A 24,738-nucleotide genomic window follows, 5' to 3' on the forward strand; every position below is an offset into this window, starting at 1 on the left:
AAAAGTAAGGGGTTGGGTGGGATTGCAGATGTCTATTCGTGTGAGGAAAATATAAGACAGCTGTGCTGATACCGGGAAGTCTATGAAAGTTTTCACTCCACCTTAATTACCCAATGGGAGGGATGCTTATGCATGACCAGACCGGGGTAGTTGAGTGGTAGCATAGTATTGCTGGGCTGAAGGTTTGGCCGCTTGACCACCCCTGGGATATGTGGGAACACTGTCCTACACCTTCCGCTCGCTAATGGGGTAGGAAAGGTTAAGGCGAGTCGTGTGTAGGTTTGCAAGTGTACCAGCCCACTCCCAGTATCTTGCCTGGAGAATTCCATGGATAGAGGAGCCTTGGCAGGCTACGTCCAGGTTGTAAAGCAGTCAGACACGACTGAAGAATTCGGACATGGCTGAAGATATCTGATTGCCGACTGTAAGAGTCTGAACAAGGAAGTGAACCAAAAGCAGACCCCACTAAGGAGATGTTAAGGAGCTGGGCAGGGAGGCACGACGGAAGAGGAGGTGCCTTCACAGAGACGTCAATTCACTCTTACTGAGGTGAGGCTGGATGGTTAGTTAAACCTCGCCTGACAGGAACTCTGAGTATCCTCCAACAGGCCACAGGTTAATGATCGTCTCGCGCCTCTGCTTTGGGGTCCTCACGTCCCCGTTCCCGCTCATGTGGACGTAGGCGTTTTACCTAGATACTGTGGGCCCGGCAAAGGTGCCACCCCTCTACAGCAGTCGAGGTCACGGAAACAACCGGGTGGCTGGCCATGTCTCTGGCAGCTGTTTGGACTCCCCTTTCTCTTGCCTGGTCTTCACTAATATTGTCCCCCAGCTCTACGTGGGGGTTTTTTCAGTCTTCCTGCGGTTTTTAGGGAGGGACTTGCTTTCCATATCATTGGAAGTCCCTTGCTGAAACCTTCTAGAATCAATTATAGTTTTTAGGAGTGCATTGTGCTCCTCGTCACACAAACAAATCAGAAGTTAAGAAGGGACATCCATTTAGCAGGCAATTTCATATAGGGTTTTTAATTTAAATGACGGCCGATTTGGGCTGCACGCGCCCTCGATGAGGGTACGGCAGCATGTGGCCACTTATCATTGCTTCGCTTGATTATGTTTGGCCAGATGCTCCTTTTTTAAAGGACATCCTGGTTGCCCGCTCTACCTTCAACCTGAGCTTGAGCGCTCGTGGATGAAGTTTGGTGGAGGGGTTTGAATCCTAAACATTGGCCAACTTCTGGGATATCATGCCACAAGAATGATGGCCCACTCGTGGCCTCTAGAGTGATCAAGGACAGCCGAAAACCACTCAGTTTTCGCGTGGTCTCCTTTAGCAGCAGGCTTTCACAGACTTCATGTCGCTCTCTCTGTCCTACTGGAATGCTTCAGACCATCCTGTGTTCACAAAGATTAGCACATGAGAAGAATCCTTGGGTCTTGCCTGGCGTCATCCACCTGCTCGGTCCCACCTGGGATTGATCCCTGATGCTGGACAGTTTAATTAGAGGAGAGGTTGGCCAAGCGTCTGGCTTTGGGGCAGTAGGTTTTTCTTGGAGGGTATCACAGTTTCCGTGTGGTCGCCGCAACTATCTTCAGCCACCTGAGAGTGGTAGAGAATGGGCTTGGAGACAAGGGTGTGGCCAGGGTGACTCTCTTCCAAAATAGGGTACTTTGTGGGTGGAAAGTTTTAGAAGTTAATTTTCCAGACTTGAGGAGTCAGGGAGTGTTATTTGCACTCGTACCGTCTGGAACAACCGTGTGACCCCATCTCCCAGCCCGCCTCGCCGACAGGAGTGTTCCCTGGGTAGTTACTTGGAGTCAGGGTTTTCCTTGGGGAAAAGCGGGCAGGTGGCACGTGATGCGGGAGCTGCTCTAGCGCTCGTTTTGCTCCTGGTCTAGTTTTCCTGTATTCCTTGGGCCTCCTTTTCTTCTCTCATCTCGTGACCCTTGCATAGATACAGCTACTTGAGCAGAAAGTTTCTGGCTGCTCTCCAGGAGCCCTGAGAATGAGCTCTTTCGTGTTTTGTAAACGAAGAGGGCGTCTTCCAGGTCTGAGCGTTGAGCGCCTCCGCTCCTCCCAGGCATGGCAGGATGAGGAAAGCAACGTTGAGGTGGTCTTGTGTGAGACTCCTCTGATCCTTCCCGAACGTCCAAGAGCTCTCCTCAGGACGCAAAAAGTTCAGTTTTCCCGGCCGAGGTGCCTGGGGCGGGAGACTCGACGTTTCTCCCTGTTTCTTGCCAGGCGCTCATCTGAGCCGTGTCCTGCTTCCTGGCTCTCCTCTCCCCTCCGTCACAAAAGCACTGCACCTGCGCAGCCTTGCCTCCTCGGGTCGGAAAAGGGATGTCTCTAAGGGCGTAGGTCAGGGTGAGGAGCGTGCTATTTTTGCATTATTGCTTGCATGCATGCCCCTGGTCAAAGAGAACGTTATGTGGCATCTGGCCCAGTCAATGCGGGGCTCTTGGATTTCAAGTCTGACACCTTTCTTTAATTTCCTCGTATACTTCTGGAGTGTCATGCGGCAGGAGGGCATGGGTGGCTGGGTTACTTAGCCTTGTCGCTCACTGTGCCCTTTAGTCTCCAAGACTGCTCGCACATCCCGGGACGTGTATACACCTAGTGGCAGGCTGACCCAGGTCAGCCCCGTTAACCACAGCCAGAGCGACATGCCACTCTGGCTGCTCCTATGGCCACAGCGGGCCACCACTCGCTACCATGGTCTACAGTGCTGTAGAGAGGTTAAGCCATGGGTTGTAGTACAGGCACACACCCTCCTCCGCCTCCCCATCCACCATTTGTCCTATTACCTTAGCCGCCGAGAGCAGTTCCTACTCTCTCAAGACATAAGCCTGAAAGGCTTTCCATGTCTCGGAGGGCCTACCTCCTGAGTTCAGGACTGGGTATGCACAAGTCCTCTTCCTAGGGATTCAAAGGCATAGCTTGCAGGTCTCATTCGCCAGTTAAGTGCCCTTCTTCAAATTCCCTCTTAATTTCTTCTACAGTAGGGCTATCGGGGCCAGATTCTTCATAACTGGGCCGCAGGAATTCTAGGTCCAGGAAACCGGCACTACTTACTTAGTCCATTCCTAAAAGGTGCTCCACTTAAGCTTGTCTCGTATTTTTGTTTGGGATAGGTGTATTTAAGATGAGGCCGTTTCTGGGGGTCTAGCATATCTTTTCCCCGCTACTGTAAACTTACTACAATCCACAGTGTCTTACATTTTTTGGTAAACTTGGGAATCTCAATAGTTGCTTTTCTCTAGGGGTTATACTCCCAGTTATCTTCTTTTCTATTACTGAGAACATTTTGACACGGTACTTTTAATTTGGGATCCATTGCGTTGTGCCAGCTGGTCCACAAAAGTGCTTTCGTTTATGAGCAAGTCACCTGCCCATGTATTATTGTCTGCAAGGAGATCCAACCAGTCATCCTATAAGGAGATTCAGTCCTGGTTTCATCTGAGAAGGACTGTGCTAAGCTGAAACTTACATACTTTGGCCACCTCATGCAGAAGAGTCGACTCATTGGAAAGACCCTGATGCTGGGAGGGATTGGGGGCAGGAGGAAGATAGGGGATGACAGAGGAACTGTACAGAATACTGCTTGGATGTGTTAATTTCTCTTTTTTGGGTTTACTTGCAGAAGTACTTGGGAATCTTGGATGGTTTCTTTGAACGGGTTTTTGAGTGAACTTTTGAGTTGGTGATCGTGGTAACATGTGGACGGCCTGGGTGCCTTCTTATTCGTGCCAGAATTTATCAATATTAGGTGTCACCACTAAGAGTCAGCACAACTAGACGTGCGGCACTTTTTGCCATCGCACACATAATTCTGTAACTGACAGGTATTATTACTCCGCTTTGGAGGTTTCTATAAGATTTCGTTTTCTCCACTTCCTCAATAGGCCCATTCCATGCAACAATATGGAGGGCTTAATTCTCTGGAAAACTCCGGCTGAGTTAAACGTTGAAGTATTCCTAGAAAACCTCGTACTTTTCCATGCCGGGCTCCCACTTCCTTTACCGATCCCCTTGAGTCGCTTCCCTCTTGTGTTCTCTCCTCGCAATCTTCAACCTTGTCAAGGCAAAGATCTCTTGGTTGATCGTCTCGGGAATGGAGTGAAGTGATAGGTGGGTTACTAAAGAAAGCGTTGTGTCTCGTGTTTTCCATAACCGTATTAGTACAAGTACTGTAGGTGTCAGCTCTCTCACTCGTTCTGAGGTTTACCTCTATGAGTATGGGACGGTAGATTTAACGCCTCTGGAGTATATATTTGGAGCTGGGTTTCTGAACCAGTGTAAGAACTATTATAGGAGACATACAACTTAAAATTAAAACCAGGAGGGCGTCCCTTGCGGGGAAAGGTTGGACAAGCACATAAGACTTATAAGCCTACATTTATGATTAATTTGCCTGAATCATGTTAAGCGCAATTGCTTCTACGCCTTTGAGGGATCCTGCAATGCTGCACTTTGCGTAACCTTAAATAGTTAATTCACAACACAATTACTCTAGGTTTTCCTCTTTAAAACAGGGATAAGTAACAGTGCAGCTGTGTGAAAACAGGGAGACTTTCCCACAAGAAAAGCCCCTAAAGATAATCAGATTACCCGTTCCCATTAAGGACGATCCACCTACTCGTGTCCTGGTGAAGTACCTTTATCGATATGGATTCCACTACTTCATATTAATTATTAGGAACCTTGTGGCTGTAGAAAGCTCAAATTACTAGTGTTTTTAAGGTTTTCTTTCCATAACCTCTTAACGGTCGCGTGAGAGAGGAGAACTACTGTTAGACCTCAGGAAATCTCTACTGGTGAAATATTTACGGTTGGCCGGGGCAGGAACGCCACCACATCCGGGTTCCAGACCTCCTCGAGCTAAATACATTATTTACAACTTTCGCTAAGGAATGACTTCCTCCCTCTTTCTAACCTTACTGGCTCTTTCCGCCCAGCTGTGGCCTTATAATAAATGCTGCAATGTGTTGTAACCATAATAGTCTGAAGTTAATGTTTTAAGTGCTTAAACGTAAAAAGTATAAATGTATTTAGACAATGTTCCATTATGCACCATAGTTCTGTATTAATAAAATGACCTATCAAAGTACATACCTACATAAAGCAAAAGTGAAATTGGCTCTATTTCTTAAGCTTTTAATTTAAGTTACATAAGTAGCACTCACCAGGGGGCTTTCCACGAGGTTGCGTCGTGGCGAATGGGTTGTACGCAGGAACCTCGACACCCACGTCGGCCCGGGAGCAGGGTGCCCACATGCAGGAACAAAAGCAATTGCGTTACTCACTGGGGTGGACATTCTGGAGAGTTGCACCCACTCGATATTGCTTAGCGTGGAAAATCCTGATGGCAGAGGAGCCTGCAGATTAAGCATCAGTTCGAAGATTGGACACGACTCGACGCACATGTACAACGGAGACATAAGATTGTATTGACTATTGATATGTATATTCAGTCAGACACTTACACAATTGCTTAATTTTGTAAAAATTAGTTGAGGATTGTTATTTTCTACTAAAATAAAATAAAACAATGTAAAAGTTAGTAAGAGTGAAAAATAAAAAAAGCAGGGTACGTTACCTTTGTGTTCTTAACATATGTCTTCTTGTAGAGACTGCTGTGGTGGGTAACTTTAGTGGAATTCAATAAAATTACGCACAGACGAAAGGACATGCATAGCACATGTTAGGGACGTTTTGGCTACTTCTTACGTACTTCAAGATAAAGAACATAATCTTTAAATTTCTTGTGTATCATTTCCATATTCGTTTGGCGCCTGGATTTTCTTTCTTAGAGTTGTGTTTGGGTGACTTTCCTACTTCTCATATCATAATTTCAGAGTAATTTAAAATGTCCATAATGTTATAGGTAAAACAAATATGTTCCGCAAATCAAAGACCTCTAATCAGTAAGTGAATGGGTTTATTTTCATAGGTCCTGTTCATTTCACTTCTTTGACAAATGGATGGGTAATGAGTTCCGAAAATAAGCGTCTACGGGACGCGAGCAAAGGAGGGTGGCGCTCTCCTGGTCTCGGAGTATCGCCGCGTCACTAATCACTCTATCCCACTCAAGTTTCCCCGACAAATATATACTGGAGGGGTGCCATTGGGGGTTCTCCATCAAGTGACATATAAGAGTTGTAGCGGAGAATGATGTATCACTACGACAACAAAGGTTCAGTGTTGAGATTTTTAATTTACGGACTCCCAGAGAGAGTTCTATCAAAGGCTCGACTGAACTACAGATAAGCGAAGAGCAAAGAAGGCAGCCTCCTTCGTTTATCTGCTTGGCCCGCCTGCTTCTCCTTTGCGCAACACAGTGCACTCGGTGACTCACTTGAGCCACCAATGGACTAATGCTGCTGTGCTCACCAGAGTCTCAGAGCATGGCCTGGTCGAACAGGGAATACGAAGTGTTTACTGTGATGGTCTTGGTCTTGATTGTCAATTTTGTGCATTAAGCGTCTTGAGCATAAAGGAAAATAGCAATGCCTCGACTGGTCAGCCTCCAGCTAAGTAAAAGATGGAAAGGGACACACTCGATCAACCCCTAGTGTTCATCGTTCACGTAGGGCCGACTGGGTAAGGCACATGCATTCAGCAATGTCCAGCTGCAGGTTCTGGCTGGAGCTGTTGAAGTGAGGCCATCAACCACATGCTCCTCTCTGTTCATTTCTCCAGCAGGGACAACATTAGTGTTTTAAGTATGCTAATTTTGAATTCGAACTTGGAGAGGTTACAACAGGTATGTTAAACTAAAGGTGCTTTAATCGAGCCACTGGGCTGAAGAATACACATATTGAAAACAATAGTCATTATCCCAGTCTGTCTCTCCAGCTCAGCGCCTGCAAGGCTGTGAGGGAAGTACGTGAAAATTAACCAAAACATACACTTACAGTTTAGAATAGGGAATTAGATTGGCACGTGGGTGTTCTCAGCACAACGTCTACATTGATAGCAGGCAGAAGTAAAACATGAGAAGACATAGGTTGAGTGCTATGTTAGGGTTGGAAGGAGAAAGAAATTTTGATCTTATTGTTTCTGATGCTTATCAGAATGTTTGCACCAGGTGTTGACACAGAGAGAATCTGCTCCACTTGCTTTGCTTTTGGCCTCCATTCTTAAAACTTAACACACCTTACAAACAAGTCAGTAATTTAAGGTTGTCCTCTGAAAGAAGGGTCACCAACTCAAGAATACTCTAAACTCTAGCAGTAGGAATCTCTGAGCCTATTGGTTGGTTCTAATGCATTCCAAGGGTGTTTGTCAGGGATGTATTATTTATATATATTTATAAATATTATCTTGGCCTTCAGTTATGAGAAATTACATAATTAGATGAAAGGATTTCGTTGCAGTAGTGGGTGAGTGATGACAAGCCTTAGACTAGGGATCATAGGGGAAGAATTCACTTTAATACCTTGAAGTAAACTATGAAGAATTGTTGATGGATTGAACCTCGGGTGAGATTGTAGAGAGTGAACTTTTCTTTAATTAATTTGATGTTAATTTTGTTATCAGAGTAAACTCCTTTTTGTATTTTGTTATCTGGAATCTTGGCCGTTTGGTCTTATCACTTATATCTTTAAATTTAATTGTGTTAAAATTTTTTCTTTTTTTTAATGATAGATAAGTTAAAGGTTCTTGGTGCTCGAGATGTAAAAATGTGTCCGCTATGACATGGAGCCTAGCCGAGACTCTCGGGTTGAACTCCTTTCTAGGATCGCTGGCGACAGTATCCCTGTCAACGCTCTAAGGTGCATAAGTAGGCACTCTGGGCCACTGCCCATGGTGATATTCCTTCTAATGTGAGGGATCATTAAATTTACTTTCACCTCACTTTCTTCCATGAAGCGACTCTCAGCGATGGAATATTGAATTACGTCATTCAGGGTCCAACAGATTGAAGGTAGAATCCAAGGGCATGAAGATTAAATGAGCATTAAAGTCAAGTATCTGGTCGTTAAATGTGATATGTTGTATTCTATATGTCTTCGTCTAGTCTTAAAGACTTCTAGATAGATCACACAAATCATGTTTAGTATCTTGGAACGCCTCCTGTTTTTAACTGCAATAGCTTAACATCTTTCTATCTCTGCTTCCTATCACTTCTCAAACATATTCTATAATCATAGGAATAGAAAATAATATTTTTCTCATGACGTATAATTATACGGATCTTTGAGCTTCTAATGAAAGATCTAATTTCCTGATTATTCAACGTCCTATTGGCCTCATACTGGCCAAAATATATTCATGCCATAACAAGACGAATTGGCCGTGCACACAATGGATCGGTTAAAGCCATTGCATAAGGTGGAGATACTGTTAAGCAATTTGAAATAAGACAAATTTGAAAGTGATCAAACAGGAATGCAAGTGAACATGGGAATCAGGATTAATACTAAATGGACTGGAAATTGTCGGTGATATGAGTCCCTTTTTTCTACGAGTTATCGCACTGTAGTTCATAGATTTATCTACTTCTCCTTATATGTACCAGGAATCCTTTAGAAGAACTGGACAGTAGGCCCTGCACTGTGAGTTCGAGATCAAAAAGAGTTCTGAAATGCAAGTACTTGGTATGCAGGAATGAATGGTCGCTAAAAATGACAGCAAGAATCTGCACTTTCTGATTCCTCTTCTGACCATTCAATATCACAGTTATAACTACTCTATGTCTATTATGTCTTTTCGAATTTGCCAGTAACCGAAGGCAAATTGATGGTGCCAGCTGGGAAAGTTTGATATGAAAAACATCTTCGATTTAATGGTTGTGACAAAATAACTAGCTTAGAAGACGACCAATGAAACCTTATGAGCATAAAAACCCCTTGGACAGTACAAAAAAGGAGTGATTCATTCCTAAACAAGTAATGGCTCATCCTTAAATGACAAAATGAGAAGGAGTGCAGTCCTGAAATAACTTACACTGCTAGTTAGATAAAAGTGAAACTGATGTCGCTTGTATGGAATTCCGGCTTGGAGGAAATGCTCCGAGATAAGCGTTTAATATAGATTTCTGCAGAGGCATTGGTGATCCACCAGACTGAAATAAGCATAACAGAACTGATTCATTGGTACAAAGTCACCCATGCTGGGAAAGATTTGTAATGGCAGAAGGAGAAGGGGACGACAGAGGATGGGAGTTGGACCATCCCGGCACCACTGACTACGATGGACAATGAGTATGAGCAAGCCTCAGGAAAGCCTGGCGTGCTGCAGTCCCATGGTGTCCACAAAGAGTTGCCGCGCACACCGACTAACTGAACTGAATTTAAGGTCTGCCTGGGTAAAAATTTTTAAAGACCATGTGAGCTTTCCAAAAAAGGACGTGGATTTTCACTCTCGCCCTGTTAACTAGGAGCTTCGGTTTTTCTGATACCTATCATAAAGGACTAAATCGCCCTTCTGCGACCGCCCAGCGGCCGTTCTCCGTCGTAGCAGTAAGCAGTGAGGTGTCTTAGGACTCCTCTCCTCGCCCTTACACTGGGATCCAGTCCAGCTCGTGGAGGGCGACTGCCTCTTCTGCCAAGGGCCAGACTGGCATCTGCACACCGTCACCAGTTCAGCTGCTTTTCTACCTGATCTAAGGATTCTAGGCTTTTTCTTCATCAACTTACAACACTGGGTGAGAATGAACCATTACATCCTCCAGGTGAGGGAGAGTTGAGACTAAACACTTGAATGTGTTCCTAAAGTTGTTGGGGGTTTTTCAGAATATGACCAGTCCTCCCTAACACTGCATAGTATGTTGCAATAGAAAAAGGGACCGTGAACTGCATGGTTCCCTTCCCCGTCTGGTACTCTCTTAGGAGACAGATTTTGTCGGAGATAAACTTTCTTCTGTGGTGGAGACAAAGCTTACCAAATACCTGATCAGTGTAATCCCATTAGGAAATTATAAGGTGGCGTAAGGGAAAGCGGTAGCCTGCGGTGACTCCTGCGGGACTTGTCCTCAGTCTCGTGACTTCCAGGGCTGCCTGCAACTAAATGCCCTTAATTCGCGGAAATGTTCTCCTGTCCAAGCCTTGAGAGGCGGTTCAGAGAGAGGGCAAGGGGGTCCTTGGCTTGGACCTCGCCAAAAGAACTTTGAAAAAAGCCTTTGTTGGCGGTCTCTGCTTTGCATTGTCCTCCTTTCTGGGAAATCCTCTGGTACGACCACGGGGCACATTAGAGAGGCCTGCGAGCGACTTAATGGGAACCTTTGTTTATTTACTTCGACGTTTGCAAAGTATTTAGACTAGCTACCAAAATGGTGTTAAAATTCCAAGTCCCCCTACTGGGGCCATTTTCCCCCCTCCTCCGCAAGGAAGTAGTTAGCCATGTATTTATCAAGTATAAGGTTCGTATGTTTTCTCTTTTTAGTCCATTCAAAGTGGTTATTCCAGCCTTCCCAGGGGCCCCAAATGAACAACCCAGTGGGGTGTGATATAAGGGATGGCACACCTGGAAGCCGTTTCCCAATTTTCGAGATGGTGGTCCTAGCCCCTATGTCCTCGTCAACCCAGCGGGAAAGTATGGGTGGATCGACGCTCCTGCTGTCTGACTTGAGGCTGTATAGCTCCTCCTGGTCCCAGATTGCTTGATGGTATATGTGCAAAAGGAAATGCTCAGTGGTGAGCAAATCGGTGGGGATGTAGGGCTTTGTCCCGAAAGGCTATGCACGCTTAGCGTAATGTCTAGGCTATTAAATCTTTCCCCCCATTAGACCACACAGTTTTTTGGAATGGCGTGCTGGGTGAAGACTGTGCTGAGCATTTGATCAGTCACTCCCTCCCACTTTGGAAGCACTCAAGCCAGACACGACAATTCAAGGTGACCTGAATTTGATAGACATCACAGGCGCTTGCTACTGAGTGAGACAGGGAAAGGATCTGGCCCTGCATTTCCTCCTCCTGGGACGGAAGCACGAACAGCTGCCGGGTAAGAGAGGGCAGCTCTCTCAGAAAGGATCTTCCTCACCGGATGAGAACTCTAAAACTCGAGGTACCCACAATGTTGATTGAATAAATGGAAATACTTTTCGGTCTTCAGAGGGTATAGAAGGAAACAGGCTCCCGGTTAAGTAAGAGAACGGACACCAGAGGACGTGACCACTGACCCACCTGGCTGTTGGCGTTAACCCCTGGGTCTAGGCGTGCCAGCAAAGGAGTGAGATTATAAACATTGAATCAAAGTTGTAAAGAATAGCCAGAGAGATAAGAAGTTCTCATGTAAATTGCCAAAGAAATAAGAGGAAACCAATGAATGAGGAACTAGAGATTTCAGAATTACAGATCGAAGGGAAATTCATCGATGGCTCCAATAGGAAGAAATTTATGGACCTACTAAGAGAAGATATTAGAAAGGTGGCAAGAATACTAGAACTGTAAATATTTCATACCATATTAAGGATGTCTAATATCAGAGGTGTGATATATTCTCAATCACCTAAGGAGGCTTCCTGGATAGTAGGTGGTAGAGCATCACTAGAGCTATGAGGTGATGGATCCGTTGAGCTTCTAAAACTAAAAAATTAGGTGTGAAAAGTGCTCTGCAATATGTCAGCTAAATTTGAAAAACTCAACAGTGCCCAGGGCTGGAAAAGTAGTTTTCATTCCAATCCAAGAAGCAATGCCACAGAATGCTGGGTTGCACAGAGTCAGACACGACTGAAGCGACTTAGCAGCAGCAGCAGCATGTAGAAAGAAAAGGTGTAATTACAGGGGGGACTCAGAATCTGTTTATTACTGAAACTGTACCGATGGGACCACAGGCTCCTTTACATCTTTGGTGAAGAGAAGCAGGTCTACCTCTGGGAACCATGGGGGTTCAGTAGGCAGCACAGGGCTGGTAATGTGGATTGTTTTAACAGTTTTTTTAGCAAAATATCATTACCTATCGTTTAAAAACCTCATCCCAGTGGATGTCAGAGTGTCTCAAGTCAAAGTGCTGTTCTCAAAGGGTGTCGAACCCTTTCCTTAACAAGCACCCGATAGGGCAGAAGTGTTGGGGAGGTTCTTTTTACATGATCTTCAGGAATGACATGATGGTCCCTCCGCCTGCTTGATGCCCCCTTGGTTGTCCTTGAATCATCTAGGTAAAATCATTGACTTCCAACTGACATGTGCAATTTTTAAAAGTAAACATATTAGACTTTGTTCTTCAGTAAGGTCAAAAAGGCATGAATATCAATTAGAGCTTATCTATCAACTTATAACCAGTAATTTGCCTATTCTGAGGATCGGATTTAGTCATGATATCAATTGAATGATGATATTCAGAGAACATATTTTTTAATGTAGACATTATAATGAGGGGGCTTCCCTTGTGGCTCAGCTAGCTGTAACATGGAAGCAACCTAGATGCCCACTGACACGTGAATGGATAAAGAAGTTGTGGTACATATACATAATGGAATATTACTCAGACAAAAAAGGGAACACACTTGAATCAGTTCTTATGAGGTGGATGAACCTAAAACCTGTTATACAGAGTGGAGTGAGTCAAAAAGAGAAAGATAAATGTCGTATTCTATCTAACAGATATTCGGAATCTAGAAAAATGGTTCTGAAGAATTTATTTACAGGGCAGCAGTGGAGAAACAGAGAATAGACTTATGGACATGGGGAGAGGGGAGGGGAGGGTGAGATGTATGGAAAGAGTAACATGGAAACTTACATTACTGTATGTAAAATAGATAGCCAACGGGAATTTGCTGTATGGCTCAGGAAACTCAAACAGGGGCTCTGTATCATCCTAGAGGGGTGGGATGGGGACGGAGATGGGAGGGAGGTTCCAAAGGGAGGAGATACATGTATACCTGTGGCTGATTCATGTTGAGGTTTGACAGAAAACAACAAAATTCTATAAAGCAATTATCTTTCAATTAAAAAAAAAAAAAGAATCCACCCACAATGTGCAAGATCTGGGTTTGATCCCTGGGTTGGGAAGATCCCCTGGAGAAGGGAAAGGCTACCCACTCCAATATTCTGGCCTGGAGAATTCCAGGGACTGTGTGATCCATGGGGTCACAAAGAGTTGAATGCGACTGAGCAACTTTCAGTTTCACTATAATGAGGGGATGAGTATATTTGTTTTCAGAGAGTGTGTAGGCTAAGAAATGCCTTTTGTGTGTGTGTGTGTGTCCAAAAGCTTTTTTCCAGCTTCAGATTAATGGTTTCTGATCTAACAGACTTTTAAAAATTTTTTTTGGTAAACAGAAAAAGCATGATACTCTTCTGTTGTTCCATTCATTTCTTAATGATTGTATTTCATTATTATAATTTTCTAAATAATTTCAATTATAAATTAGTCTAGTATTAAAGTATAGGCCTTCAGAATATTTACTCTGGTTCTTTTTGCTCCTCGTGCCAAGTTTGTCAGTTTACATTCTCTTAGTGATTAGTTGTTTATTTTCAGTGATTAAATGGTTTTACATACCAAATGGTTAACCATATATTTATTCACTATTTAGGATATTAGATTCTTGTGTGTCTTACCTAGACTGCACATTCTACCTGGCTGAAAAAATTCTTTAGTCATTATGTTCATGAATGTCATTCACAAAGGAAGAACATTGTATTCTGAAAATCAATGACAAACGTTTATTGTAGAGCTACAAAATGATAATTTAAGAATATTGTTTCTGAATGAGTGTGCTAATTGAAGACAAATGATCTTTTGTTTTTGAAGGGCTTTAAGTGGCATATACCCTAATTTATCACTCCAGTCCAAGGCTGAAAACTTGGTTTAAAAAGATAGTATAATCTTTGTAAATTGCATGAAATAATTGCCACATAGATTTAGACCAGGAAAAATTGATAGTTTTAAAAATAGTGAGGCTTTGGTGTTCAAGGTAGGTCACTTTTAATTTTCCAAGGCCAGATGAGATTTTTATTTGGTTTTCTTATCAGATCATAAGATCTTGCTGGAATTCAGCCAGATCATTGGTTGGAAGGCATCAGAGTGTGTCGGGTACAGTTGTTCTCAGCTGAGAGCTGTCCCTCCGAGGTTGGGACACAGAGCTGCAGAGGGTGGCTGGGGGCTTTACAGCAGTTGCTTAGCTTTTCTGCCGTATTCCTTTCACTGGCACGCGTGTTGTACTGTACCGAGTCTGTCCTACCAGCCATGTTCTTATTAGTTTATGATCTTTTTCATGGTACTGTTTCTCCTAGTCTCCCCTAATTTTTTCCTGAGAGAGAGTTTGCTTGTTATCTCAACTCCCTGGTAGGAATTATCTATATGATGACTATGTACTTCTCCTTCACTTTAAAATACTACAGTGGAGTCAGTGTGAATGATGAGATGTAAAAGACCCTTGAGGATATAGAATCCTAATGGACAAGCCCTACGAGTCACAGGTGGTGTAGACAGACCAGGACAAAGCCACTGTGCAGGGCCTTGGCTCCTAATCTATTTTATTGTTAAAAAAAAAAAAAAAACAGAAATAAATGAGAGCTTTATTCTTTATCACTTCTTTAAAGAAAGACTACAGTCGATTTATAATTTTTTTTGCTTTTCATCAGAACTGAACTAAAAGTCTTTAGGAAAATAGTTGCCCATGTCTCACTAATCTTTAATAAAAAATATCGTTCTGTTCTAGTATTTTTTATCTTAATCTCTTTTGAGTTATGAAAGATGCTGAATGAGTGTAGGAGATGAGACTGACATTTTACTTGGACAGTATGATACCGCTTTTATGTATTAATGTCCAAGGGAAACATCAGTTTTTTTTTGTTTTGTTTTAAACTTGAGTTTGGTATTTTACTTAAAAAGCTACTACTAAAACCTAATTTTAATTCTTTTTTCTTTATCCTTCAGTCAGAAAACAGAGGTCACCACAGCGCTTCATGACATGGTAGACCAACTGGAGCACATTCTCAGGTGAGAAAACGGAGTCTGGTTCTGTGCTGATTAAAGACATCTGTCCAAGAAATGTTACATTAAATATGCCCAGTGGTCATTTCTACTTTGATCTCATATTTGTTTGATTCTCTTAGGAGTGAATGAATCTAATACTAGCTTATCTCAGCAGAATGCTGCAGTAGTGGAAACATGAACTTTGAAGACTGGTAGAAGTGTGTTCAAATCTAGGTGTCATCACTTACTAGCTGTGTGATCTTTGAGCCTATGGTTTTCTTAGCTGTAATACCTGTAATATCTAACTCATAAGATGTGAAGTTAATATTATATTAAAGGCTTCCCTTGTGGCTAGGGTGGTAAAGAATCCACCTGCAATGCGGGAGACCTGGGTCCAATCCCTGGGTTGGGAAGATCTCCTGGAGAAGGGAAAGGCTACCCACTCCAGTATTCTGGCCTGGAGAGTTCCAGTCCATGGGGTCGAAGAGAGTCGGACACAACTCAGTGACTTTCACTTTCACTTTAAGCTTTTAAAGTACCTCACACTTAGTAGGTAAATAAGAAATATTAGTTCCTTCAGTAATTGCTACTTCTACCAGCAAACAGTGTTTATTTTGCCCCTTAGTTTCCTTTTTTTTGGGTATACTACATTTGATTGAATATTTGGATTATAGTAGTAACTAGCAATATTCTTTACTGTGAAAATGAAATATTAAGCTCTTTTGGAGACTGAAAATTTCCAAGTTGCTATTCAGAAAGTGTAATATTGTTTACTAGTGTTCATTTTTATGTTTATATATAATGTGCTTATATGTAAATTTTAAATATTTACATTAAAATTAAACTTTAGGAATAATAAACTTTGCTCTTCCAATATATAATTGTAGAAATTATAAATAATAACATCACTTGATAATGTTAGTATGTAAAGTAGAAGTATTTGGAATCTACTAATTTGATGTCTCTCTCCTCCGCATAGCCTCTCTAAAAAATTGAGCATAGTTTGAACAAAACTTAATTTGTTAATATAGATTCATTCCTTACAAATCTACATGGTTTCCTTTATTTCCCTAATGAAGTGGGAAGGAGCTTTCCCAAAGAGATACAGTATAATAAACACAATGTATTTCATAAAAAGTTATTACTGCATGATAAACATTATTTATTTCACCACATGTTCCTGGATGTAACCATGAATTGTGTTCATAGTCAAATTATGCTTTCAGTATCTCAGGCAAACAGTAGGACCCTGTAGGTTTCTGGATGATTCACAAGTCTTTCACTGTTCACCTTAATTTACTAACCTTTTAAAAGGAAAGCTTTTCATTCCTCTTCCAGGTTTACCACACAGCCATTAATAGTTGATAAATATTTAATGTATATAATGTCAGGTGACATGACCCATTAAACTTACCTTTATGCAGAATTACTAAATTTTATCTGACCTTTAATTCATAAATGTGAGATTTGGTGAGAACAACAAGGTGTGTATACAGTGCTGATAATTATGGAACAGATATCCTAAGAAGATCCGTATAAGAACAGGAATCTTATTTGTTTGTTTATAGAATGGATTCCTGAGGAAGATTGAGCCTTATGGTATTTCTGTGGTTTTCCAACTCTAAAATCCTTTGCTTATTGCTTTTCCGGCAGCCTTGCCTATAACAAAATACTCACTAGGGTTGTTAAGAGTTAAAGCTGGGTATTGCAGTGATAGATTTGGCTTATTTTGCTGACTTGATGCTTTTAGAGTACAGCAAAATTGTGAAAAAGATTTTGAGATAAGGATATGCCAGGGTTTTAAAAAAATGTTAACTTATCCCAAGAATATTGTAATAAAAGTCAGTAGGGGAAATAAAATTTGGTATATAGTTATTAGCTTTTCTTTGGCTAAGAATTAATGTAATGTGTAAAATTGGGTCATTCCCTGTGCTACTTTTTTATTTTTGTTTTAAGTACTTAAACCTAAGTGCTACTTGTATGTTTAACGTTCTTAGAGCTGTGTTGTTTGGTATCAAAGCATATTTAAAAGTTCTTTTTTACTTACAGTGTGTCAGAGATTTTGGAGAAACACGGACTTGAGAAACCAATTTCCTATGTTAAAAATACTCAGTCTAGCTCAGAAGAGGCACGCAAGCTGATGGTTAGATTGACTAGGCACACCGGTCGAAAGTGAGTAATAAACACAATTAATTGATAATTGTGCATGATTAGAAACAATTACTGTGTTTTGTTTTTTTATTCTTTTTCTGAGTTCATTGGGCTATAATTGACCAATAATAAATTGCACATATAAAGTATAGAAACTAATAAGTTTTGATCCACGTGTGAAGAAAGCTGAGCGCCGAAGAATTGATGCTTTTGAACTGTGGTGTTGGAGAAGACTCTTGAGAGTCCCTTGGACTGCAAGGAGATCCAACCAGTCAATCCTATAGGAGATCAGTCCTGAATATTCATTGGAAGGACTGGTGCTGAAGCTGAAACTCTAATACTTTGGCCACCTCATGCGAAGAGTCGACTCATTGGAAAAGACCCTGATGCTGGGAGGGATTGGGGGCAGGAGGAGAAGGGGACGATAGAGGATCAGATGGCTGGATGACATCACCGACTCGATGCGCATGAGTTTGGGTGAACTCCGGGAGTTGGTGATGGATAGAGAGGCCTGGTGTGCTGCGATCGATGGGGTCGCAAAGAGTCAGACATGACGGAGCGACTGAACTGAAATGAGCTGATGTACCCGTTGAAACCTTCACCTCATCAAAATATTGTACCTAACCATCACCCCTGAAGGCTTTCTTTTGCTTATTTATAATCCCATTCCTCCTCCTGCTTCTCCGCATCATACCCCCATCCCTGCCCCAGGCTATCACTGATCTATGTTCTGTCTCTGTATCTTATTTTGCATGTCCTAGAATTTGATGTAAATAGAGTCATAGCAGTATGCTTTTTGTCTGGCTTCTTTCAGTCAGCATAATTATTTTGTGATTCATCCATGTCGTATCATGGATCCGTAGTTTATTCCGTTTTATTGGCTGACTACTATTCCATTGATGGATTTCCTGCACTTTGTGGATCTTTTCTACTTGTTGATGGATATTTGATTTATTTTGAGTTTTAGCTTGTACAAATATAGCTGCTGTGAATACTCATGCACAAGTCTCTGTATGCACATGTGCTTTCATTTCCTTTGGATAAATCCATGAGAGTTGAATGGCAGGATCATATCAGTAGATGGATGATTAACTTTTGGAAAAACTGTCTTCCGAAGCATTTGTAATGTTTTTTTTTGTTTTGTTTTTTAAATCAGTCTTTTAGGTGAAGTCCATCCTTGTCAGTACTTGGTTTGGTCAGTCTTTTTAAGTTTATTTTAATAGGTATTAATATGTTATGGTATCTAATTTTCATTTTAATTGCTTTCTCCAAAGAGTAATAACATTGAGCATCTATTTATGTGATTATTTGCCATCAGTGTATCTTCTTAGATCATTTTAAAACTGAGCTTTTGTTTTTTTTACTGATTTTGAGTTTTATTATATACTCGGGATATGAGTTCTTTTTTAGATATATGCTTTTGCAGAGATTTTCTCCTATCTGTCTTATCTTTTCATTCTCATACCTGTCTTTTGAAGTGCATATTTTATACATTTTGATAAGATCCAGTTTATCAGCTTGTTCTTTGTTGATTGTGTTTTTGATGTCATATTATGAAACTTTTGTCACAAAGATTTCCTCCTGCCATTTGTAGTAAAATTTTTAGTTTTTCCTTTTGCAGTCAGATTCATGGCCCATTTGAGAGTTCATTTTTGTTTATCATTCACGATTTTTTTTTTAATACCTAAATATTCCAGCATCATGTGTTGAAAAGACTATCTATACCGAATTGCTTTTGCATCTTTGTTGACTATCAGTCATCCATGTAATGGGGGCCTATTTTGGAATTCTTTATTTTGATCCATTGATCTATTTGTCTATCTTCTAATAACCATACTGTGTTAATTGTTATAGATCTGTAGTAAGTCTGAAAATTATTGTAAATTTATAGGAAGTCTTAAAACTTTTTCCTCATCTCTTTTTGGACAGTTTATTATAGTTACTGATTTATGTGCCTTATATTTCCCTTGAAATCATCAGCCTATCCAGGGGAAGTGTTATAGTTACTGTACATGTAATTTGGAATCTTATGTATCATTGGCCATCTCTCAGTTTTTAAATGAGTAATTTATAAGATTCTGATAATTTAAGTCTTAAGATTTCTTTACAGCTGTAAACAGTTGGTCAGTATTTCCCACCATGTTGGCTCTACTCTAGAATCCACTCTTCAATAAGAAAGCTTTGGGGCTGCTGCTAGATTACCTGCTGTCTTTCCATTGAATCTCTCAAATGCTTTTGAAGTCTTTGAAGTTAATTTCTACTTATGGCATTCTACTTACTGAGAATGTGTAAGAGAGCATGACCTCTTTCTTCAAGGTAGTCAACTTGAAATGAATCTTAATTATTTCACATATGCTACCACAGCTTGACCTTCAGCAACTATAGAATTTTCTTACTCATATTCTGAATGGTGGCAGGTTTCACTGACTGTGTCACCAATGAGGTTTTACCATCTTGAATGCTGTACTGTTTTCTCTCTGGAAAATAACACATGCCATCATTCCAAAGTGGTAACTAATACGTTGTGTTTGTATTCAGGTATCTCTGTCAATTTTCAAATCTCTTGTTATGGTGCCCCCAAGTTCTACTCTTGGTTCTTATTTACTGCATGTATTCTGAAAAGACCATTGGAAATAATGTCTTATAATTTGTTTTAATTAAAACCTGTACTTACAGCTAGCCATGTGTGAGCAAGCATTAATACCATCTGTCCCGTGTTGCTGGTTTCCAGAAGAACAGCTGGGCATGAGAACTTGAATTCAACTAGACAGTGCCCAGGTCTGGTTTTATGAAGCTTGTGCAAGAGAGACACTTAATTTTTCAAACATTTTGCTACTTTTTTGCCTGTAAGCCAAATTTGAAAGAGCCCTTTAATTTTTTGAAGTCCACCCAAAGAGTTCACATACCAACGTCTAACTAAGGGAAGCACTTCAGGGATTATCCTTAAAGACTTGCAAATATGTCAGCTTGTTTTATGTGTTTGTATGCTGGAAAAGAATGTGTTCTCTTAAGCTTTATTGCATATGGGATAGAAATAATTGTTCATTTTGTGTAACAAATACGAAATGTTGAAAGCAAATTTTGTTTTTAATGCATAAGAAAGAAAACAATGCATGGAAAAGAAACATCCAGTTGGTATTTGACAAACACAAAACAAAACCTGCCCTTTTCAAGCAATGAGATTCATGATTATATAGAACTTCAACACTAGAAAATAAACATAAATGGTGATTACAAACTCATAGATATTCAACAAAGATGAACTTTGAAGAGAGGTGGAGAGAATTATATAGCACATTCGCCCTCCTACCAGGCAATATTTGTGATGGTGTATGTGACGACAGAAAAACAATGTATTTGTAACTTTCACATTCATTCATTGATTCACATCTGTTGAATGCTCTGTTGTGCCAGAAAAATGTGAGGCGTGTCTTTTCATACATTCTACTTTAAGTTATTCCTCATAATATTCAAAAAAGGGAACTGAAGTTCAAAGAAATTAGTAAGTTTATTCAATTCTATACAGGCAGTTGAGCCTGTTTTTACACGTAGGAAAAACCTTGCTTCAATTGTCTGTTTTATCCACATTAATCTCTTCCATTCCTTATCATTGTCTGAGATGGACTTTAAGATAGAAAACTGAAATTTAGGAGTATTAAATACTCTCAGTCACAGAGCTAGTATGTGAGTCCCTGGGGCATTGTTAACAAAACCTTTTCTATTGCTGCAGAAGAATCTGAGCCATCAAATATCTAACTCTGTGACTCTGGAAGCTGACATGACACGGTATTTGAACAGCTAGATTGTGTAGGCCTCACTGCTCGAGCCCTGATTGGTAAATTGCTTCTGAGCAGAGGAAACTGTCGATACACTGGGGAACCTGCTAGGGACTTGATATTTTGAACCTTCCCATGTTTGGTCACTGGCTTATATTTGAGGGGACCCTGAACACTGTGGCTATGGAATTGTTGAAATAGATACCAACTTGTGTGGGGAATGAAGCGTCTTCGTAAGCCAGATAGGAACTGCAGCTGCCTTACAGGGCTGTGTCTTGTCCTACGTGGGCTGGCACCTGGGTGGAAGGAAGCCCTGCAACACTGTCCCAGACTCCCTGGACTCTGCCGAGACTCCCACTGAGAGGAAACCCTGAGGCTGCCCTGCTGACCAGCTGCGCTTCCCACCTCAAGGCTCAAGCCGTGTGTGGCCTCTGTGGCCTTCTCTGTCTGCACCTGTGGTTGAAGTTAAGGACATCCCCTGCTGGCAATTGCAAAGTGATGAAGATGGAATTTTGAAATGCATTCTCCTGTCTCCAAGTGCTTTTTCTGCTGTATTGCAGCTGCTTTATCTTAGGCTGTGTGTTTTATTTCACTGTGGAAACTCACAGCTTGTATACCTTTGCCGTAGTCAGAGAATGCTATTCCAGTTTTGTGTCTAGGCTGCCTGTGGCTGAGATCGCTCTGCCAGCGTCTCTGATGTTGTGTCACTGCCCACCTTTGCCCTCTGTCTTTAATCCAAGCTTTTTTCCCTGGAAATTCAAATGAAATATACTTCTGTTGCTCATCCAGGAGCTGTGTGGCATATAGAACGGTGGTACCGATTTTTTTACTTTCGGTCAATTGACAGCAGCAATTTTCTTTTTTCTTTTTCTCCTCCCAGGCAGCCTCCTGTCAGTGAGTCTCACTGGAGAGTGTTGCTGCAGGACATGTTAACTATGCAGCAGAATGTTTACACGTGTCTAGATTCTGACGCTTGCTATGAGGTAATTTGACAGATTTTAGTATTTCCTTTTAATTTTTAAATTTTGGTTGTTAGATTTTGTTCATTGAACACAAAGATGATGACCAGAAGCTTCACTGTAAGTAATAGGACTGAATTATTGACAAACAGCTGGTAATTGAGTAGTGCTTTAGAATTTGAGCGCTTTCATATCTACGTTTCTGTCTTCTTTGTTCATCGCCACACATTTATTTAGTGGGTTAATTCTCATCTGGAAAACTCGGAATTGTACATCAAGTACAAGCCTCTCTTCCATAGTTTCGGTGGTCACCAAAAATGACTTCATCATAGTCAGACTTCCCTTTTAGCTCAGATGGTAAAGAATCTGCCTGCAGTGCAGGAGACCCGGGTTCGATCCCTGGGTTGGGAAGATCCCTTGGAGAAGGAAATGGCAACCCACTCCAGTATCCCTGTCTGGAAAAACCCATGGACAGAGGAGCCTGGTGGGCTGCAGTCCATGGGGTCGCAAAGAGTTGGGCATGACTGGAGATCAGTCCTGGGTGTTCATTGGAAGGACTCATGCTGAAGCTGAAACTCCAATATTTTGGCCACCTCATGTGAAGGGCTGACTCATTGGAAAAGACCCTGATGCTGGGAGAGATTGGGGGCAGGGGGAGAAGGGGATGACAGAGGATGAGATAGCTGGATGGCATCACCGACTCGATGCACATGAGTTTGGGTAAACTCCGGGAGTTGGTGATGGACAGGGAGGCCTGGTGTGCTGCGATTCATGGGGTCGCAAAGAGTTGGACACGACTGAGCGACTGAACTGAACTGAACTGAGCGACTAACACAGGTGACTTGTGAAAAATGACTTCATGTACCTGAGAAAAGTCTGTCAAATCTGCCTGTTTTCATCTCTGCTAAGTTGCAATAATCCTGCAAACTTGTTCCGCTCCTTCCATGTCTCCTTCTAACTTAACACGGATTGAGAATATTGTTCTAGAACAGACCTTTTCATTACACTCTTTTTCTTAAAATGAGCTCCTTGTTCCCTATCTACAGTCAGAAAGTACCCATATTTCTTACCCTGTCATAGAAAGCCACTGGGGATTCCAGCCACCCTGTGCATTTCTCGCCTCTGACACACTCCACTGTGTCCTCTGGGCTCCAGTGGTGTCTGATCTGTCCTGAGTCCCTCCGCTCACCATGCTGTTCCCTGCTTCTGTGACTCTGCACGTTATTCCTTTTGCCTACCTGGAATATGTTCCTCTTTTTTAAATTTGAAAATTGATGATAACTTATAGGATTCAGTTCACTAATCATGTCCTCTAGGATGCCTTCCTTTGTCCTTTGATATAGCTCATCTCTTTTGTAGCCTTTCTTTCAAATGTAGTGACTTGCGTGTTTCTATAAGTGTCTTCCTCTTGGTCATTAGCCTATAGGCAGGCATTATTAGATCATGTTCATCTTCAGATCCCCTAGTGCATATTTTAGTATTTGGCATACAAAGGGTACTTAAAGATGGCTAGTTGTCTCAGATTGTAACCCGGGAGGATTTAATCCTTATTTTGGAAGGTATGTGAATTACCACCAAATTCCTCAGGCTTTGCATGGAAAAATGATCCAGCTAACCCATTTTTAATGAGATACAGTTCAAAAGAGTGTTCCCATTTGAACTTTCCTATCAAATAAGCCAGATCCAAATTGTGTAGGATATTTCTCGTGTTGCTGTGCTCTGACAATCGTGAAGCATAACCTGTTGATAAAATGAGAGTTATAAAATAGGTCTGTGTTTTATGAAATTGGCTGTATTTTAATTCAAGGTGGTTTTAACAAAAGAGCACTGTTGAGAAATGAACATAGGCTGTTGAAAAAGGAATAGTTTTTTGTATTTGAACTTCAGATTTTTATGTGCTTGATGGGTGTAAAGTTTATATTGATGATTACAGTCTCTGACCATGCACAACTGCCAGTAACTTCCCCCTTGTATCTAAAGCAAAACTGGAAATTCAGTTTCAGGAGAAAATAATCTATATGCATATGGGTCCCCAAATCTTAACTGTCATTAGTATGCTTAAAGTAGTTTTTAAGTGTATGTAGCATTACTTCCTGGTATTTTCTGATTTTGACTGAAAAATTGGTGTTAAATATATTACACTTGAACTCACTTTTGTGTAATCTATCATAACAGCTTGACATATTAAATCGTTTTTGTTATATTTTAACACATTTGTATTAGGCTTTGATATTTTAACAACTTTGTGCTGTTAGTCTTTCTTCTTTGAGAAAACATTTTAAAGCATATTATAACTGTCTTAAACTGATTCTAGAGGATAACCCAGATTTGGCATTTTAAAATATTTTAGTGCTGTTTAAATTATGCTATATTGTCTTACTGACTTGTGGCCGTTGTATTCAGTTTACCTGTTCTTGGAAATTAATTTGAAATGTCATTGGCTCAATTTTGATAAAGTGCAAGATTTCTATATAGCCTGTAGAGCAGAAATATGTACTGTTATTTCAGCAAAACCTTTAAAATAATAGGAGTGAATTGTTACTTTCAGTATTGGGCATTGACTCTCTATGGCTTACCTGAATAAATCAAAGGAAAAGAGAAATTGTTACACCTGAGTCATTTTGGTCACCTGGAGAGAGCCATTTTCACCTGTTGTATAAGTGCTTAGGGTTACTGCCTGATAATTTGCTTTCTGCCACAATATGTATTTTATAGCAGATCCCTTTTTGGAGATTAGTAATTTTATCCTTGCCAGTCATTTTAGTAAAAGCCTGAATAAAACTACCTTTTCCGGAAGCTTAGAATGATTGAGAGTAAGGAGATCCTATCAAAATTGGGTAGCCTTCCTTTTTATAAGGAAACTCTTGCCTGTCCATTAAATCTTCTTTTCAGTTCTTGCTTCTATTTCTGTCCTCTGGCGTGATAGGAAAGAGCAGTCCCTGGGACCTTCTTCCGGGGACGTTCTCCCAGGGAAGTTCTTGTGCTGATT

General features: G+C 41.1%; 1 protein-coding gene across 1 annotated transcript in view; it reads left to right on the forward strand.

The window, feature by feature from the left end:
• NBAS (NBAS subunit of NRZ tethering complex) overlaps nt 1–24,738 on the forward strand; it is a gene marked incomplete in the record, with an annotated part of 468,052 nt that overhangs the window by 273,624 nt on the left and 169,690 nt on the right. The window contains 2 exon segments of the mRNA NM_001192550.1: nt 16,913–17,035; nt 21,671–21,773. Coding sequence (NP_001179479.1) covers nt 16,913–17,035; nt 21,671–21,773 — 226 coding nt within the window.

This window comes from Bos taurus, chromosome 11 (genome assembly GCF_002263795.3).
Source record: "Bos taurus isolate L1 Dominette 01449 registration number 42190680 breed Hereford chromosome 11, ARS-UCD2.0, whole genome shotgun sequence".
Classification (NCBI taxonomy): domain Eukaryota; kingdom Metazoa; phylum Chordata; class Mammalia; order Artiodactyla; family Bovidae; genus Bos; species Bos taurus.